At 48.7% G+C, this 20,712-nt stretch overlaps 1 protein-coding gene across 1 annotated transcript in view; it reads right to left on the reverse strand.

Annotated features, from left to right (window-relative positions):
* CFAP46 (cilia and flagella associated protein 46) overlaps positions 1-20,183 on the reverse strand; it is a 126,112-nt gene extending 105,929 nt beyond the window's left edge. The window contains exons 1-9 of the mRNA XM_058544333.1: positions 20,114-20,183; positions 19,400-19,524; positions 19,036-19,167; positions 18,273-18,337; positions 15,844-16,008; positions 14,860-14,983; positions 14,287-14,381; positions 11,950-12,060; positions 7,459-7,558 (exon numbers count right to left, since the gene is read on the reverse strand). Of these exons, the coding sequence (XP_058400316.1) occupies positions 7,459-7,558; positions 11,950-12,060; positions 14,287-14,381; positions 14,860-14,983; positions 15,844-16,008; positions 18,273-18,337; positions 19,036-19,167; positions 19,400-19,524; positions 20,114-20,162 (966 nt within the window). The 5' untranslated portion in view covers positions 20,163-20,183. The remainder of the gene's footprint in view (positions 1-7,458; positions 7,559-11,949; positions 12,061-14,286; positions 14,382-14,859; positions 14,984-15,843; positions 16,009-18,272; positions 18,338-19,035; positions 19,168-19,399; positions 19,525-20,113) is intronic.
* Positions 20,184-20,712: the final 529 nt, after the last annotated feature.

A 20,712-nucleotide genomic window follows, 5' to 3' on the forward strand; every position in this document is an offset into this window, starting at 1 on the left:
GTATACAACACAGTTTTATTAACTATAGTCACACATTATTAACTATAGTCAGTACAGTTCTGTCCCCAGTATAGTTAGATCCTCAGAATTTATTCATCTTATAACTAAAAGTTTGACCCACGTTCTGCAGCTCCCAGGCCCTGGCAACCACCACGCTAGTCTGTTCTTCTGTCTGGCTTCTTTCACTTAGCATAATGCCCTCCAGATTCATCCATGTTGTCACAAATGGCAGGATTTTCTTCTTTCTCATGGCTGAATAATACTGCATTGTATACACATACATTTTATTTATCCATTCATCCATCAACAGACACTTACTTGTTTCTATATCTTGGCTATTGTGAATAATGCTGCAGTGAACATGGGGGTGCAGATATCTCTTGAGATATTGATTTCACTTCCTTTGGATATATACCCAGAAGTAGGATTGCTGGATCATATGGTGGTTCTATTTTTAATTTTTTGAGGAACCTCCATATGGTTTTCCATAGTGACTGCACCACTTCACAATTCCACCAGCAGTGTATAAGTGTTCCCTTTTCTCTACATCCTTGTCAACACTTGCTATCTCTTGTCTTTTTGAAAACAGCCATTCTAACATGTGTGAGGTGATGCTCACTGTGGTTTTGATTTGCATTTTCCTGATGACTAGTGATGTTGAGCACCTTTTCGTGTACCTGTTGGCCATCTGAATATCTTCTTTGGAAAAATGTCTATTCAGGTCCTTAGCCCAATTTTTTCACTGGATTATTTGGGGGCTTTTTGCTACTAAGTTATATTAGTTCCTTACATACTTTAGATATTAACCCCTTATCAGACACATGACTTGTAAATATTTTCTCCCATTCAGTAGATTGCCTTTTCATTGTGTTGATGATTTCTTTTGCTGTGCAGAAGCTTTTTAGTTTGATGTAGTCCCATTTGTTTATTTTTGCTTTTGCTTTTGTTGCTCTAAAGAGACTGTCCTTTCCCCATTGTGTGTTCTTGGCACCCTTGTCAAAGATTAGTTGACCATATATGCCTGAGTTTATTTCTGGGCTCTATATTCTGTTCCATTGATCTATGTGTACGTTGTTATGCCAATACATACTGTTTTGATTACTATTGTTAGTGCCACTGAGGCAATTCCAACTCCTAGTGACACTGTGGACAGCAGAGTGGAACACTTTCTGGTCTTTTTGCACCATCCTGTCACCTGAGTGTTGTATCAGACAATGCTCTGCTGACAGTCACAGGGTTTTCATGGCCAATTTTTTCGGAAGTGGGGCCCAGCTCTTTCTTCCTAGTCTGTCCTAGTCCGTAAGCTCCGTGGAAACCCGTCCACCATGGGTGACCCTGCTGGTATTTGAAATACCGGTGACATAGCTTTCAGCATCGCAGCAACATGCAGCCACCACAGTATGACAACCGACAGTCAGGCGGTGTGATTCTCCAACAGGAAACGAACCCGGGCTGCAGCAGTGAGAGTGCCAAGTCTTAACCACTAGACCACTAGGGCTGGCTTTTGATTACAACAGCTTTGGGGTATAGCTGGAAATAAGCAAGTGTGATGCCTCCAACTTTGTTCTTTCTCGAGAGTGCTTTGGCTATGTGAGCTCTTTTGTGGTTCCATACAAATTTTAGGATTGTTTTTTTCAATTTCTGGAGAAATGCCATGGGAAATTTGATAGGGATTGAATCTGCAGATAGTTTTGGTAGTATGGACATTTTAACAATTTTGATTCTTCCAATCCAAGAACATGAGATATCTTTCCATTTATTCAGTCTTCTTCACTTTCTCTCATCAACATCTTATAGTTTTCAGTGTATAGGTTTTTCACTTCCTGGTTAACTCTATTCCTCAGTATTTTTTTTTTTTATTCTATTGTAAATGGGATTGCTTTCTTCTTTTTTTTGTGTGTGAGGAAGATCAGCCCTGAGCTAACATCCATGCTAATCCTCCTCTTTTTGCTGAGGAAGACCTGCTCTGAGCTAACATCTATTGCCAATCCTCCTCCTTTTCTTCCCCCAAAGCCCCAGTAGCTAGTTGTATGTCATAGCTGCACATCCTTCTAGTTGCTGTATGTGGGACATGGCCTCAGCATGGCCAGAGAAGCTGTGCGTCGGTGCGCGCCCGGGATCCGAACCCGGGCCACCAGTAGCGGAGTGCGTGCACTTAACCGCTAAGCCACAGGGCCGGCCCCTGGGATTGCTTTCTTAAGTTCTCTTTCAGATAGTTCGTCGTTAGTATCTAGAAACACAACCAGTTTTTGGATGCTGATTTTGAATCTTGCAACTTTTTTATCTTTTTGTGAGGAAGATCAGCCCTGAGCTAACAACCATGCCAATCCTCCTCTTTTTGCCGAGGAAGACTGGCCCTGAGCTAACATCCGTGCCCATCTTCCTCCACTTTACGTGGGACGCTGCCACAGCATGGCTTGACAAGTGGTGCATTGGTGCATGCCCAGGATCTGAACCCGGGCCGCCAGCAGCAGAGCATGTGCACTTAACCGCTATGCCATGGGGCCAGCCCTGAATCCTGCAACTTTACTGAATTTGTTCATTAGTTCTAACAGTTCTTGATGGAGTCTTTAGGGTTTTCTATATATAAATAACATGTCATCTGTAAAAATAATTTTATTTCTTCCTTTCCAATTTGGATACCTTCTATTTCTTTTTCTTGCCGAATTGCTCTGGCTAGGACTTTTGGTACTATGTTGAAAAGAAGTGATGAGAGTGGGCATCCTTGTATTGTTCTTGATCTTAGAGGAAAAGCTTTGATCTTCTCACCATTGAATATGATGTTAGCTGTGGGCTTGTCTAACTTGGTCCTTATTATGTTGAGGTACATTCCTTTTATACATCATTTGTTGAGTTTTATCATGACATGATGTCAAATTTTGTCAGATGCTTTTCCTGCATCTATTGAGATGATCATACGATTTTTATCCTTCATTCTGTTAATGTGGTGTATCACATTGATTGATTTGCATACATTAAACCATCCTTGCATCCCAGGGATAAATCCCACTTGAACATCATGTATGATCTTATAATGTGCTGTCGAATTCAGTTTGCCAGTATTTTGTTGAGAATTTTTGCATCTATGTTCACCAGGGATATTGGCTTGTAATTTTCTTTTCTTATAGTGTCTTTGTCTGGCTTTGGCACCAGGGTAATGCTGGTCTAGTAAAATGAGTTTGGGAGTTGTTCCTTTCTTTCCAATTTTTTAAAGAGTTTTAGAAGGATTGGCATTAATTCTTCTTTCAATGTTTGGTAGAATTCACCAGTGAAGTCATCTGGTCCTGGGCTTTTCTTTGTTGGGTGATTTTTGATTACTGATTCAAAGTGCTTACTAGTTATCAGTCTGTTCTGATTTTCTATGTCTTCATGATTCAGTCTTGGTAGGTTGTATGTTTCTAGGAATTTATCTATTTCTTCTAGTTTATCCATCTCAGCATATTTGTTCATAATAGTCTCTTACAATCCTTTGTATTTCTGCAATATCAGTTGTATTGTCTCCTCTTTCATTTCTGATTTTATTTGAGTCTTCTCTCTTTTTTCTTAGTTTAGCTAATGATTTGTCAATATTACTTTTTTTTAAAAACCAGGTCTTAGTTTCATTGATCTTTTCTATTGGTTTTCTGGTATATATTTCATTTATTTCTGCTCTTATCTTTGTTATTTCCTTTCTTCTACTAACTTTGGGCTTAGTTCTTCTTTTTCTAGTTCCTTGAGGTATAAAGGTAGGTTGTCTATTTGAGATCTTTCTTTTTTCTTATTACAGGTGTTTTGCTATAAACTCCCCTCTTAGGACTGCTTTGCTGCACCCCATACATTTTGGTGTGTTATGTTTCCATTGCCATCGGTTTCAAGACATTTTTTGACTTCCCTTTTGGTTTCTTGTTTGACTCACTGGTTGTTCAGGAGAGTACTGTTTAATTTTCCCATGTTTGTGAATTTTCTAGCTTTTCTCCTATTATTGATTCTAGTTTAATACCATTGTGGTCAGGGCACCAGCTGGGTGGGGAGTGGCAGCTACAGGTCTAGAGAAGGTCCAGCATTGTAGTCTTCATGCAGCTCCGTCAGCTGAGATCAGCATCAGCAAAGACGCTTTTGTTCCTCAAAAGCCAAGGCCACTGGTTTCTGCAGCAGTCGCAGGTCTGTGGGGTCTTTGGTGGCACAGGCTGCTGGGACCTCCTGATCACTTTTTCTCCCACAGTGGATGTCACAGCCATGGGGTTCTCTCTTGGCATCGGGTCTGACTTGCAAGCACCCTAGCAGTGATGGTGGCACTGCTGTCTGATGTGCAGGCACCCATGGAGCAGCCATGGAGCTGAGGACTGAGTGTGGGTGTTTGCAGAGGAACAGCAGCTCTGGCGTCCTGGGCGCTGGCTCACCCACAGCAGCAATGACGTGTACAACACAGGTGTATGTCATGTGGCCACAAAGCCAGGGTTTAGATCTAATCTGCTGTAACTTGCATTCCAGGAGCTAGTCTCAGCCTGTGAGAGCTCTGCAGATTGTCCGTCTCCCTTCAGGCAGCTCTCTCCCAGCTTGTGTGGATCCTCACACACATGCGCTGCCCAGTGCTCAGCTGCAGACTCGAGGGGGCGCCTCTGCAGATCCCCAGAGCTCTCACTTTGTGCAGTTCACTCCTCTCTGGTCCTCTGTCCTGTGAACTGCAGCTGCCTTGTCCTCCCATCAGCTCCATCTCCTCAATTCAGGTGGACCACCAGGCCCCAGCTGCGTCCCTCCATCTGCCGATCTGCCACGCCCCAGACAGTAAGCTGGAATCACAGGACTCACCTCACGTGTTCCCCACCTCTACAGTTTTACCTTCCTCCATGATCTACTGTTTGGTGTCTTGAAAACTATTGTTTCATATATTTTGTTTGGTTTCTCATTTGTTTCAGACTTGAGATAAATGCGGCCCTTTCATTCCATCTTGGCCAGAAGCAGAAGTCCATTTATTGTTTCACTATGCCACTTTCACATTATTTACTCCTTTTAAGAAAAGGTTCACTTATTTCTGAACAATCATATAGAATTACATGCTTATTTTTATTTTATTTTTGTTCAACCTTCTTCCTAAGAGGACACTAAAGTGTCAGACATTACAGTTCAGTGTTAGAAATCTGACTCTGCCTCAGAGTCAGATTTGGATGACGTCTCCTTGGATGACGTCTCTCCACTGATGTCTGCCCCACTGGGAAGGACCCAGCTCCTGGACTCCCCAACCATGTGGCCCGTCATGCAGGAGACCCTATGAGGAAAGAGCTGGCAGCCCTGAAAACCTGGACATGCCCACTTTGGAGAGACTGTAATGATCTTAACGTATCCGTCCATCCGTTCAACAGGTATTTAATGAGCACCTCCTAACTGCCAAGTATTGTGCTAGGAAGTGGGGCTGTAACAGTGGCCAGACCAGACAGGTCCCTGTCCTCAGAGAGGGTGCACTCTCACAGGGAAAATGGACGAGTAACTCATACACAACACTATTAGGCATTAAGAAGGTCAGAATGTAATAACATAACTAACAATTTACCAGGAAGATATATTTCACCAGGAAGATGTAACAATTCCAAACCTGTATGAACCAACAGCCACGAAAAAATGACATACGTACAATGTAAAATTGAGATATCCATATTTGTAGAGAGAGATTTAAAACATTTCTCACAGAAATCAATAGAGCAAATAGGTAAAAATGAGTGAGGATGTAAATATTTAAACCAATCAACACCAAAGTGCTATTTAATGGATATATACACAATCCTGTATTTTAAAAATAAAGATATTCTTTCCAAGTATGCACAGAATATTTACAAAATATAAGACTGGTAAACACTGAGCACGTGGGGACAGACCAGTGAGGAGAGGGTGCTGTGAACTCAGAGGTGCAACTCACTGGCCTCTCTGCATTTCAGATAAAAATGTAAAGAAAGAGTCAGTACTAGACATTTCCAAAGTCAGCAAAGATGTGGCATCACCTGAGTGCACTGTCAGACCAAAGCGCCCGGAAGGGTGACAAGCCCCCAGCAGAACGCTGCACTAGTTAGAGGAGGTCACGTTCTACAGGTGGTCTGAGGGGGTGACATTTGAGATGCTGCCTGAGGCTGGGCAAAGAGCCATAGGTGCTGGAGGGGCACCACGTTGGTGAGAACCCCCTGCCTCCACACGAGCCTGCTTCACCGGCACCTGCTGACGGCAGCAATGGGGCTCTTCTTACGAGGTGCCAATGCCTGCGTTTCACTTCTACGGCGGCCCTCGGAGAAGGGGCCTACCACTGCCGCCATTTCACAGAGACAAAAACCGGGCTCCCGGGGGTGTCCCGCAGCTAGTGAGCCACGGAGGCAGTGGGACCCCAATGCTAAGGTTGGGCCACTGTGTCGTGGAAACCCAGAGGAGGGAAGGGTGGCAGAAGCACTCTGCGGGGCGCTGCAAGAACAGGCGCCCCACGCAGGTCCTAGCTTCGGTGTCCTCCAGCCTCACCTGCACCCACCCCATCCCGTCTGAACTCTGCCTGACGGTCAAGGTCCAAATGAACTTTTATTTCTTCTTAGAACCATTTCCAGATCAAAAACTATGATATCACTAACTGATTTCCCTTTGCTAAACTATACTTCTCAGCATCTGCCCCATGAAAGGGCAGTCACCTTGGAGCTCTATCTGGAGGTCAACTCCTGAGGGTCAGCTGGTATCTAATCCTCACAGGCAACCTGGGACTAAACACAGCAGGTGCTCAAGGAAGGCGGCGTGAGGTGACACTGCAGTGGGTGGTCGCACTGCCGGAGCAAATGAATCCTTCATCTACCTTATTCATCCTGTGAGCAGCCGCACTCCGAAGAGTCTGTGTTAGAGTCCACGCGCTGCCTTCACAGCGGTCAGCGCCGACTGCTCTACGCAAGAGCCCTCTCACTCAAATTAAAAAACAAACACACCTGAAGCATGCACTCTCATAAACTTTTGGTAAGAATGTAAAATTTTCTTTGGAGGATGATATGGTAACAGATATTTAAAAATCTTAAAAGTGAGAACTCCCTAGTAATTTCATGTCAATGAATTTATCTTAGCAAAAAATTCTAAATGCAGATAAAAGCTTTAGGCACAAATGTTCATTGCAGCTCTTTATATAATAAGCAAAAAATGATAGGATTTAAATGTCCCATCACAGCATTGGGGAGGGAATTATGGATCATGATTATTATGAAATACCGTGCAGCCCTTGAAGTGAGCTGTAGAAACACCTGGTGGCAATGCCTGCCTACGATGACAGGAAAAGGGGAAAGGCGTGATGCAAAAATCACATCGTCTCAGCTGTGCAAAACGCACGTTAAAAAGACTGGAAGGAAATTTACGAGCGATGCACATTTAGGACCTGCTGGTGAGGGTTTTTCAATTTCTTTCTCTTCTTTTGCCTTTCATGTCCAGATCACAGTGAGCGGGTACCGAGCATCCAGTCATTAGGCTACTTACTTTGCTGTCAATTTTCTTCAAGTCTGAGAGGCAGCCAGAGGAGACCTCCTCGCATTTCAAGATCAAAGACAGACGAGCTAATTCAAACAGCAAAAGAATTCTGGAAACAAAGAAACCAAACACCAATGGATCAACAGGGGGTGACAGGAAACACAGACCTGCATGGCAGAACGAGCGTTCAGCCATCGTTCACCGCAGGCAGGAAACAGAACAGAAGAGAGGGGGGACCCTATGGGATGGTCCCAAGCCTGGCCCATCCTGGCCCTGACCCAGGATCTGGAGGAAATCACAGGGCTGCGTCCCACTGGGTGAACTGTCCCTCCTCCCCAGCCTCGTGGGCAGGTATGAGTGCGGTCTGGGGGAGGCAGGGACAAACACCCTGCAGAGCGGCTCGAGTGTGGGTGTCACTCTGAATTATTGGAGCAGTGGCAACGCAGGGACAGACATGCGTCTCCTGACTCAAAGCCAGCTCTTCCTATCACGTGACATGCAACTGGGAATGTCACCAAGAGCATCCGCAGTCCCCATTCAGGGTGTCTGTAGAAATGGACGGGCTGATGCTAAAATTTATATGGAAATGCAAAGGACCTATGGCGGCCTAAGCAACTTGGGAAAAGAACAAAGCCAGAGGACTAACTTCCCTGATTTTATATAAAACTTAACATGAAGCTCTAGGAGTCAAGGCCACGGCCCTGGGTGAGACAGGCCAGGGGTCGCAGCCCTGACTCTGATGTTCTAGACCGGGTAATTGTTTGTTGGGTGGGGAGGCCTATCCTGTGCACCGTAGAATATTTAGCAGCAGCCCTGGTTGCCAGGCACTAGATACCAGTAGCAGCCCCACTAGTGGCCACCAGCAGTGTCTCCAGACACAACACATGTCCCCTGGGACAAGCCAACCCGCTTTCTGCCCTGTCCGAAGTAATGTCACAGCCTTACCCAGGAATGCAAGCAGCTGCTCTGCTGTAATAACTGAACTCCAACTCGGTGTTACCAACTCCCTCCCTGCGTTGGGAAGGTGTGTGGGTCCCTGCGCTCCCCACTGCCCCACCCCCCTCCTCCACCCACTCAGCACCTGGACCTCCAAGGGCCCTAGCAGGCCTGGCCTCCCAACCTCCAGCCCTCCACCCTCCCTGAGCTCAAGCCACACAGGCCTGCTGCGTAGGTGAGAAGGGAGAACCCACAAAGGTATAAATCACTGGTTTTCATCCTTTTTGGTTTTAAACTAATAGAACAGTTTTTTCCCACCCAGAATTCCAGACACAGAAGCCCAAGTGGAGAGGTGTCAGCAGGGCCCCTCATAGAGGGCAGGGAGCCTCTAAGGCTCTTGGGGCCGAGGAAGGACCTGAAGCCCACGGAAGGCAGCTCTGACTGGCTGAGCCTGTGTCCCCAGCAAGCAGAGGACACACCTCTTCCAGGGCCCAAGGAGCAGCAACCAAATGCTGACTGCACATGAAGCCTCGAGGAAACTTAATTGTCCAAATCAGAAACTGTTCTGGCCATCCTCTCTGGCCACAATGCAATAAAACCAGAAGTCGTTATAAAAGCAAAGCCATAGAGACACTGCAGGGAAGAGGATCATTTTCAAATGCTGAGGGTGGAGGGGCCTTGCTAGGTGCATGGGTAGAGGCGGAGAGCAGGGGCCAGGCTGGTTCATGGCAGGGGCACTGGGGCAGGGAGGGTGCATGGGCAAGGGGGTGCAGCCAGCTCTGAGCTGGGGCCACACAGCCTGTGCTTCTGGGGGACCTGGGTCAGCATCGACTGACAGGACTGTTGGGCCAGGAACTGGGTGAATCCACTGAGGGGCCTAAAACAGCCACTGGGCCAGGATCGGTGGGAATAAATGTTCACTCAAATTACTCTTCTATTAAATAAAACATTTCTGTACATCAAGAATTATTTTAAAAACCTCAAGGTAAACAAACTGGGACAATTGATAAATACAGGGGGGTTGGAGGACTCAAATTTCAAAATAGAAAAGGCATTTGCAAGTCAATAATAAAATTACTTATACCATACTTTTTAAAAATTGGGCAAAAGAAATCAATAGGAAATTAATCAAAGAAAAATGATGCCAGTAAATATATGAAAAACTTCCAACTTCACCAGAAGTCTGAAGACTTGAAGTGAACGCAATGGCATGCATCTCGCCTGACACGCTCAGAGCTTATCAGGAGGCAGGAGGCAAGCATCCTCACGTGTGCGCTCTGTACAGCTTCACAGCATGTGTCAAGGGCCCCAGAGTCTCATTCCTGGAAACTTCCCCCAGGGGCTACTCCCACTAGCAGTGAGACCCCAGCAGAGAGCCCAGCCATGGTAGGGCGCTGGAGGCCACAGCCAAGGCTGGCCTGCTTTCAGTTAGAACAAGTTAGAGATTCTGATGAAAAGAACTGACCCTCCACCCAGAAAAATGCTCACACCTACATGTACACACATGTGCACACACCCCAGACGGCTTCCCAGAGGATCTGAAAACCCATGTTAGGAACCTGGTTGTAGAATATTTCCTGATGCAGAAAAATGTTCACAATTTATGTGGAAGGAGCAGGTTAAAAAATATGCAATGATAATTTTGAAAATATACATTGATGCCATTTTCAAACTTTCTATAATAATTACATACTAAATTTGAAATAAGAAAAAAATGATGAAAGTCACTGAAAAATATATATATACACAACCTCTGGCCCATGAAATCTGTATAAATTTCAGAGCAATGGAGGAACTCACATGTGAAGTGACATGAACATGAGAGGTCTTGGTGCGCCCTTGAGCCCAATCCAGCTGCAGGCTGTCTCAGGACACCCATGAGCCTGTGTCCTGGTGTTCAGGGCCTGTGGGGTCCCCTCCCTTTCAGTAACCTGTTTCTAACCCAAAGACCTCAGGGCTGAACAGAAGCCACTTTCCCGATTAGATCACAAACAATTCTGACTTCCTTGCTGCTAGCTGACCGTCCTTTTTGGCTTTGATAAAGTGAGCTGTCCTCTGGAGAGGCTCCCCTGCAGCCTGCAGGCACTGGATGCTACCAGCAGCCACATGAGCCTGGAAGCAGTGCCTGCACCAGTCGAGCCTCAGAAGAGACCACAGCCCCACCGACACGTTGACCACAGCTGTGCCCAGATTCCTGTCCCACAAACACAGTGAGATAATCAACATGTATTGTTTTCAGCTATGTCTGTGGTAATTCGCTACACAGCAGCAGATAATTAATACACCCTCAAATGAGTTTTCTAGGGCTGCTGTGACAAATTACCACAAACTGGGTGGCTAAATTTATTCTTTCACAGTTCTAGAGCCCAAGAGACTGAAGACAAGGTGCCAGCAAGACTGTGTTCCCTCTGAAGGCTCTAGGGGACAGCCGTTCCTTGCCTCTTCCAGCTTCTGGTGATTATTGGTGACCTTGCTGCTCCTTGGCTTGCAGCTGCACCACTCCCATCTCCACCTCCTTCGTCACGTGGCCTTCTTCCCTGTGCGTCTCTGTGTCTCAAATTTCCCTCTTCTTCTAAGCAAGATTCACTGGATTAGTGCCCATCCTAATCCAGTGTGACTTCATCTTAACTTGATCACATCTGCAAAGACCCTATTTCTAAACAAGGTCACATTCACAGGTAGCGGGGGATAGGACTTGAGTATATCTTTTTGGGGGACACAATTCAACCCACAACACCCCAAAATCAACCATCAAACGACAAACTGAAAAATTATCCAAAACAATTATTGTAGGCAAAGGACCAAAATGTTTCATATATTAGGAGTATGGAGAAATTGATGAGAAAATCATTGAGAATTCAAAAGACAAATTCTCAAAAGTGGCAGTTCAAAGGCCCCCAAACATGGTTGAGCATTACCCCTCCTTGGTAATCAGACATGCAGATGAAAACCAAAACAATAAGATAATTTCAGCCACCACGTTAACCAGTGGGTTTTTTTCCATTCTTTTAAATAAACACACAGGAGAATGGCACAAAACAGCTGCTGGGGTGGGACGCAAACCCGCCACCTCTGTAGAAATAAATCGGGGAGTACATTCCAGATCCTTCTGTCAGCCTCTAGCTCAGCTACCCACTCCTGGGAATCCAATCCAGGACTTAACCTAAACTCTGAACAGAGCTCTGAAAATGCTCAGAGGATTCAGAGGAAAGCACAGAATTGAAAAAGCTAGCCTGGAAACGCTCAGGAAAAAACGCTGTTCTTCCACCTGCTGAAACGTTGCACAGCTTTCAGAAAGGTGTAAGATGTTGTGGCAGCTTGAAAAGTGCTTAGCTTTGAAGTTAAATTTGATTTTAAAGTAAGACATGAAGTTACATGCCACAAGTGCTCCCCAAACAGTACAAACCTCAGGATAAAAAAAGACTAGAAAGAAATATGCTAAAATCTCCACAGTGGCCGACACTTGGTAGGGTAGTCATGGTTGCTTTTCCTACTTTTTCACATTTTCCTGTACTTACCAAATTTTGTACAATGATTATGTAGATGTGAAACCGGAAAACTTACTTTTCTTCTCTGATTGAAGGGAAGTACTGGTGATTGTAATAACCTAAATGTTTATAGGTCTTCTTCAGAATTTTGTTGACGTCTTCAGGTATATCATTTTTATCCAATTTTCTAGAATTAATTCAAACATTAAATAACCAAAAAATCCTGTCAGATTAATTTAAATTATCCTAAGAGAAACTCTAAGTCTATAAACCTATGTTCCCCACTAAACAGAAGGCCTAGAATAAATCCCTCCTCCTTTCTCTCCTACACTCTCCCAGCCAACTTCTCACATCGCCTCATTCTCCCTCACTCCCAGTCAAGGCTCTTTCTTCCTACGTGACTAAACAAGCGGCTTTTTTTCCATTTTTAAATAAACACACATGAGAATGGCACAAAACAGCTGCTGGGTTGGGAAGCAAACTCGCCACCTCTATAGAAATAAATTGGGGAGTACATTCCAGATCCAGATCCTGCCAGAGCCAGTCCCACACACAGGGCCCACCTTTGTGGGATGCTTTGCCCTTCCCATGTCCCCTGCTCCAGGACGCAGGGCCAGCAACCCACCTCCCTCTGGACAGCTCCCCTGTCCTCTCACAGACTGGGATCTCCTCAGTTTCCCCTCCTCTCACACACACTGGGATCTCCTCAGTCCCCCTCCTCTCACACACACTGGGATCGCCTCAGTCCCTTCTCCTCTCACACACACTGGGTTCTCCTCACTCCCCCCTCCTCTCAACCACAATGGGATCTCCTCACTCCCTCCTCCTCTCACACACACTGGGATCTCCTCAGTCCCCCTCCTCTCACACACACTGGGATCTCCTCAGTCCCCCTCCTCTCACACACACTGGGTTCTCCTCACTCCCCCCTCCTCTCAACCACAATGGGATCTCCTCACTCCCTTCTCCTCTCACACACACTGGGATCTCCTCACTCCCCCCTCCTCTCAACCACAATGAGATCTCCTCACTCCCTCCTCCTCTCACACACACTGGGATCTCCTCAGTCCCCCTCCTCTCACACACACTGGGATCTCCTCAGTCCCCCTCCTCTCACACACACTGGGATCTCCTCAGTCCCCCTTCTCTCACACACACTGGGATCTCCTCACTTCCCCCTCCTCTCACACACACTGGGATCTCCTCAGTCCCTTCTCCTCTCACACACACTGGGATCTCCTCACTCCCCACTCCTCTCAACCACACAGAGATCTCCTCACTCCCCCTTCTCTCACACACACTGGGATCTCCTCACTTCCCCCTCCTCTCACACACACTGGAATCTCCTCACTTACCCCTCCTCTCACACACACTGGGATCTCCTCAGTCCCCCTCCTCTCACACACACTGGGATCTCCTCAGTCCCCCTTCTCTCACACACACTGGGATCTCCTCACTTCCCCCTCCTCTCACACACACTGGGATCTCCTCAGTCCCTTCTCTTCTCACACACACTGGGATCTCCTCACTCCCCACTCCTCTCAACCACACAGAGATCTCCTCACTCCCCCTTCTCTCACACACACTGGGATCTCCTCACTTCCCCCTCCTCTCACACACACTGGGATCTCCTCACTTACCCCTCCTCTCATACACACTGGGATCTCCTCAGTCCCCCTCCTCTCACACACACTGGGATCTCCTCAGTCTCTCTCCTCTCACACACACTGGGATCGCCTCAGTCCCCCTCCTCTCACACATACTGGCATCTCCTCACTTCCCCCTCCTCTCACACACACTGGGATCTCCTCACTTCCCCCTCCTCTCACACACACTGGGATCTCCTCAGTCCCCCTCCTCTCACACACACTGGCCTCTCCTCACTTCCCCCTCCTCTCACACACACTGGGATCTCTTCCAGCCCCCCTCCTCTCACACACAATGGGAGCTCCTCACTCCCTGCTCCTCTCACACACTTCAGGATCTCCACCATACTAATTCCCTTTTGCCACTGTAGCAGGTCTCTGCCTGGGTACACTTCCTTTCCCTCATTCACTCTAACCCGCTCCCATCAGGGTTTCACCCACAAACTACTCTTGTTTTGCTCAATTTCATGGTCCAGTCTGTAGGCACATCGGCAACCCCCATCAGAAGCATCTGATAAAGCTGGTGACTCTCCTCCTAAAACTACTTTCTTCACTGACTTATAAGCCACAGCCACCCTTGGCAACCTCACTGGCTGTGTCTTAGTAAAGCGAGGCAAGGCAGAGTCCCATCCACCCTGCAGGGCCTCTCCCTGCAACTCCACACTCACCAACCCACTGGCACACCACATCCCCTCACTGAGGGCACAGAGACTCCACGTCAGCACCTGTAAAACTCAACTCCTGCTCTCCCTCTGAAAACCACTTACGCTTTTAGCATATTAATGTGGAAAGTGACAGAGAGGCTAAGGGAAGTTTTCTTTTCTTCTTTTAATTGAAGCTCATCCATTAATTCATGTCGCACCTGTTAGAAAATGGAACAGAATATTAATTTTGATTTAAACAAATAATTAGGTAGAGATCTAGATATTTTGTAGCTATTATTTTGAAATATTCCTCACTTAAAATTAATATTTACAATTAACAAGTATCTTCTCATTAATTATGTTTTATATTTAGTTTTACATATATAACTTAGTTGATTTCCTAGACACAAAAATTAATAGATGATGAATGCTCTTCATACATGTTGTCATGGTAACTACTTTTTCTTTACAAATTTTCTGCTAACTTTTTTTTTAATTAAATGCTCTTACAAAAGAAATATCCAAGTGGTCACAAAGAAGAAAAGAGATTTTCTTTTGTTTTGTCCATATATGCACATATGTATGTTTTTATATCTCTCAACGGATGGACTTGTTTGCTCTTTGTATACACAGTTTTCTGAACAATGACATTTAAGAAAATTACTTCTATCAACATTTTTTGATATGCCAATTTACCATAACAGAAAATATTTGTCGATATTTCTGTGGCACGTTAGCTTTTATGAACGGTGCTGCAGTGGTGCAAAACTTAGCGGCCTCCTCCTTTTTTCCAGCCTGCAGATAACACTCCAGAAGCTCCCTGGATAATATAACAGTAGTGGGTATTAAACCTTGACGAAATCATTTTCTGCCGCAAATGTGTAATAACCAGGTTATTATACTTGTATTATTTTTATGTTTACAAACTTCAGAAAGATACACAAATGGGCCAGTTCCTAACCTCACTCCCGCAGTCTGCGGCTCACCGAGGACAGGCCAGCAGGCACTGGGAAAGCTATGCTATTGCTGGCAGGAGGGAAAGGGAACTGCTTGCACTTTAATTACCTAAGGTATTTAAAAATGACCTTTTAAAGAAAAATTGTATTTATATTTATTTTCCGTTAAAGGCTCCCCAAATGGCCATAAAGCAGGTAAGGAAAGCCTGCAGATTCTGGATTCTGAATTCAGGGCAGATTCTCTGGGTCCTCCTTGCCTATGGCTTCCCAAATACAGGAAAAGTCTGACAGATTGCCTTTCACTCCCCCAGCATAAGGACCATTTGCTGACATCCCTTGCTGTGGCTCCGCAGGGCCGCCCCTGGGGCCATGCACTCAGCACCCGCCCCTAACAGGGGCGCCTAGACACGGACGCCCATTCTGGCTGAGCTTTATGTTGCTAGAATGTCTGTTACACTAACAATCTACTGAGCTAAGCTTTAAACCACGAGCTGGGACTATGACACAGGCTCACACTTCCTGCGTTTTCAGTCAAAACATTTGCCCTGTTGTAACACCGCTATAATCAGGACACTGTGATGTCACCCACAGAGTTTAGAAACATCTCCAGACAAGACACACAGACAACATAGTTCTAACGGCAGAGTAGGAGGCAACGACATACACCCCGCCGTGTAAAATAATCACCCCTCTGGGAGAAGGCAGGGTGGGCGCTCAGACTCACAGCATCAGCTCTGCCCGCCAGGCCTTGTCCTCTTCCTCAGTTTGATTCAGCACATTCACAATCTGGGAGAGGCTGGAGATCAGATGGTGACGATATCCAGGCTTGAGAAGCGGCCTCACCGTCTGCCAGTAGAGGACTGAGGCGTTGTACAGCAGGAAGTAGTACCTGTGGCGCAAGAGGAAGTCCCACGGAGATGCGGTCAGAGGGCAGCCTGCCCAGAGCCCCCTCTGGGAGGGAACCTCGAGTCCTCTGCCTCCAGCAGATGGCAGCAGCTGCGTCTGACACGCTCTGGCCCACACTGCATGAGCGCCCTGCACAGCCTGCCCTGGAGGCAGCCATGGCACCCTGCTCAGACGGTGCTGGGTCCAACCAGAGATCCTTTCACTCATTCACTCACTTCACAAAGTGATCGAGTCGGGCCGGCCCCGTGGCTTAGTGGTTAAGTGCGGTTGCTCTGCTGCTGGCGGCCCGGGTTTGGATCCCAGGCGCGCACCGAGACACTGCTTCTCCGGCCATGCTGAGGCCGTGTCCCACATACAGCAATTAGAAGGATGTGCAGCTATGACATACAACTATCTACTGGGGCTTTGGGGGGAAAAAATAAATAAATAAAATCTTTAAAAAGAAAAACAAAAACAAAGTGATCTGTTCCCTGTGAAAATACACTAGTGAGCAAGGCCTCCTTGGGTTTCCAAGGGATAGACAAGAATGGGCAAGTGCAGAGCAAAATCAAGGAAGGCTTCCTGGAGGAGGTGACATCCCTGGAGACCTGAAAGGTGACTGGGAATCAGTCAGGGGAGCAGTTCAGGGAAAGAGGGTCAGGCAGGTGGACGAGGGAGAGCAGGACATTCAGGGAACAAAGTCCCTGTGCCTGTGCACGAAGTGCAAAGTGCAGGAGGAGGGGGGGTGGGGAAGGGAGCAGGGGCAGCCTCAGAAGCTGGGCTTTTTCCTGAGGGCTGCAGGGGCCACCGGAGTTATCTGAGTAAGGGACCCACAGGGGCCAATGTGCCTGACTCCAGGCCTCTCCAGAGGGGCCAGCCCTGCCTTCTGGAGCCCAGGGACCTGGTGGCGTTCTAACGGGTCATTAGACGGACAAATGCTGCTCATGACCACTATTACTCGGGAAGGAGGAAGACTTCAGATGTAGGCAATAAGACAAGTCCACTTGCTCCTTCATGGCGTTTACTCAGAGCCATGGAATGACCTGGGTCAGGACTCATTTTTTCCCCAGCTTTTCTACGAAAGGAGGGGAAGCGCAAGACGTCATGAACAGCGCAAGCTCTGACCCTCGGCATTCTGTCCAGATGGTCAGTCACCTCTGCCTGGAGGGACTCCGGTCAGCCTGTTGTGTTTGCTGAATGCCACATCCAGAAAGGAGCTCACGTCCCCACAAACTCTTCTCGTGATTCCTATTGTGGTCGGAGGCTGTGCAGACTCACTCCCCCATGCCCTCACGTTGGGTTCCTCTCTCTTCCCCACTGCTGCAGCCCTGGCCCTGCCATCCTCTCTCTCCAGGACCACCCAGGGCCCTTCTCCCAGCCCCTCTCTCCCAGGTCTATTTCTAAAGGTGGTCCTGACAGCCCCCAAGGCTCCTGATCCCCCATCTAGGACCCCCATCGAGTCTGGAGGTGCCCCCAAGACCCCCTAGAGTGCAGCACTGGCCAGGCCCCTCCCCAAGGGTGCTCACCACCCCAGCTTCACAGCTCCAGGGCACAGTCCCCTTGAAACACCCACTGTCCTTAGAACCTCTGGTTCAAGGTCGGGTCTCCCGGCCACACGTCCCCACTGAGAGAGGGTCTGCAGGGCTGGGCCCTGTATCCCCAGCACCTACAACAGCACCATCTCTGGCTGGCCAGAGATGGCCATCAGTGAACCTAGGATGTATACTTACATCTCCTTTAAATGTCGTGTCCTATTTAAATAGGTTGTACTAATGCCAGTTTGTATGCAAGCTTAACAGTTTCAGTAATATTGATTTTTGATGAAGAAAACATTAATTAAGTAGCAATCTGTGCTGGAGTTTCAGCTAAATCACCTCTACAGGCATGAGGCCTTGGCCCAGGTGGTCCCCCAGGGGCAGTATAAGCAAGTGAGGGCAGCGCGGGGAGGGACCCGAGATGCTGAACCCCCCACAGAAAGTGAGGGGGCCCTGGGGACGGGTAAAAGGAGAAGCCCATAGAGAAAGCTGACAAAAGTCATCCACAGATCACAGATACCGCTGAAGGGGGTAGAGGATGCAGCTAAGGGAACTGCACGCGCACGCAGCCAGTTCTCACGTCAGAGATGTGAGTCTATGACCCTAAATGCATCAAAAACACAAAACAAGGACAAAAAACCCCTACAGTCTGAACAGATAGAACCACTTGGTAAATTCTGTTTCTGAACCTTTTACACAATCAGTTAGAAACGGCTGATTCCATTGTACCCACCTCGGTTCTCCTTTGGCAAAGTTGATCACCTTCATATACTGAGTCACACAATTTTCAAATTCCTCCTAAAACAACACAAAGAACACACAATTAAATCAAATTTGCCAGTGAGACCTCGATCACTGCTCATTATCACTTCCGTGAACCTGAAGCCTCTCTGAGGACTGGTCTGGCCCCCCGTACGGAGCATCAGGAGCTGGAGCACGGAGCAGAAGCCACGGCTGCGTGTGCTCTCGGGCGCCTGGCCTCTCTCCCTGGAAGTTCCCCTCTGCCTGGCTCAAGGGCTGGAGGGCTGCTGCGGCATGACGGCATGACCGCGGCACTGGGATACAAAGGTCAAACGTCAAACAGGATGCAAGTCAGACTCCACTGCTTAGGGAAAAGCATAAACAGGAAACACTGCAAGTTTCCCGTCACTGAAAGTCAATCTGTCACTTGACTCAATAAAAAGCTTTAAGATTTGTCTAGCCTGACACAATTTTGGAAGTGGGGTGAAATTTTTACTGTTGCGATACCAGATGTGGAATTTTGAGGAGAATCAAGGCAACCTCAGGGAAAAAAACACAGTAGGACAAACCATTACGTGTTCATTTTAGACGGGGAACTAGCGAGCATGTGCCCTCCACCTCACTGGGAGTGTTGAGACTGCATGCGAAGCTCCACGATTCAAATGACTAATAAAGAAAATCGGAGGAACTGGCACGCAGGGTGCGCTCCTGCTGGCAGTGCCCGGTGGGCCTGGGGACCCAGGACCCTCTCTCACCAGGTTTTCGGTGGACTTGGGGGCACACAGCTGGGCCCTGCACAGGTGCGCTCGACCCAGAAACTGCGTGACTGGCCCCTTCACCTTGAAGTACATCTGGATGCAGTCCTCGCTCACCTCTGGTTGCCCCATCTGCAAGAGAACACCTCCGCCATAAAAGGGCTGGAAAGATGCCTGGGATGGCGCTGCCTCCCTTCCCATAAACACACGACTGTCCTGCTCTGAGGACAGACCCAGTGGTTTCCTCGCGTGGACCACCCCACCAGGCGCTGCCGCTCTCCCCAGTCCCACCTTCTGCTCCCATTATAAACTCAGAAACAGAGATCTCCCGACACGACGTCCCAGGAGCCCTGGGCTTAATTACCTTCAGGGCCTGTTCCGCACACAGAACGAACAGGTCGGGGCTGAAGCTTTCTGTCGGGTCAAACTCCGATTTCGCCAGGTTGGCTGACTTAATCAACTCATAGGCCCTCTTCAGGGAGGCAGCATCTATCAGGACGGCAGTTGAGGAGTTGGTCAGGAAAAGGAGCCCATCGCATCACCGAGCAAGAGTGAGGAGGTCAGGCGGGTCCAAGAGAGGCCTGGGGGCGGGATTCTGCGGCTGCAGGGGCCCGGTCGTCTCCAGGGAGAGGACAGCCAGGGGCAAGATGCCCCCTGCACAGCCCGCTCCCCTCCTGCAGCAGCGGCCAGTTGGAGCTTCAGAAGCAGTGGGAGTGAATAATCCTGAGGAACGGCTTAGAACGACAAAACCCTTCTCTGTAAAAAGGCGCCTTAGTTCACATTTGCCCGGGCGGACAATCCGCGCAGTGCGGGCTTCCACAGGTCACTGAGTCTGGCAGGGCTGCGACCAAGGGGGGGGAGGGTAGCAGGTGTCTTGGTGGGTCCTAGGGCCTCCCTGGGTCAGGGGTGGGGCGGTTCCCGGGTCTCCCGAGGCGCAAGGGTCATGGCCCTAACCCCAGGGCCTGGACGGGGGTTGTGGCCGCCGCGGGATCAGGCGGGGTCCCGGGGGTCGGTCTTGTCCCAGGGGTTAGGGCGGGTCCGGGGTCTCCCCAGGTCAGGGGTCGGGGCCCCCGCCCACCCTGCTGGCTCTCGGCGCGGGCCAGCTCCTCCGTAACCACCAGGTCCATGGCCCCGCCGCCCGCGGCCGGTTGCTTTCCTCCGGCGCGGAGAAGCCGGCGGTTGCTTAGCGACCGAGAGGGACGCGGCCCGGTCCTACGGGTCGGCGGCGGGGCCACACTTGTCCGGGGCGAACCGCCGCCGCGTCCACAGCCCCGCACTGGTTCAGCCATCCCCGCGGGAGCGAGGACGCGGGGCGGGAGGGGGCGCGGGGTGGGGGCAGCGGATGGGAGAGGGTGAGGCGGGAGGGGAGGGCGCGCCCGCGTGGGAGTCGTGCTCTTGCAGGCCTGTCCGCCCTTGCTCTGGTCCCGCACACCGGCCAAAGCCCCCACATTGCTGCCCGGTCGCCCGTGTTGGGTGATGGCCCCCGCCCCCACCCCCTGACGATGCTGCAAACTGGCGCTGCCCTGGGTTCCAGTCCTGGCCCTGGGCGATCCCCGTCACGTTCTCCTGGAGCATCGTCCTGCATTCCTTGGCTCATTCATTCATTCACTCTACAAATAGTTATTTGCCCCCTGCCGTGGGCCAGGGCTGAGCGGGGCCTGGGCAGGCAGCGGGGTG

The sequence above is a fragment of the Diceros bicornis genome, chromosome 6, assembly GCF_020826845.1.
Source record: "Diceros bicornis minor isolate mBicDic1 chromosome 6, mDicBic1.mat.cur, whole genome shotgun sequence".
Taxonomy (NCBI): Eukaryota; Metazoa; Chordata; class Mammalia; order Perissodactyla; family Rhinocerotidae; genus Diceros; species Diceros bicornis.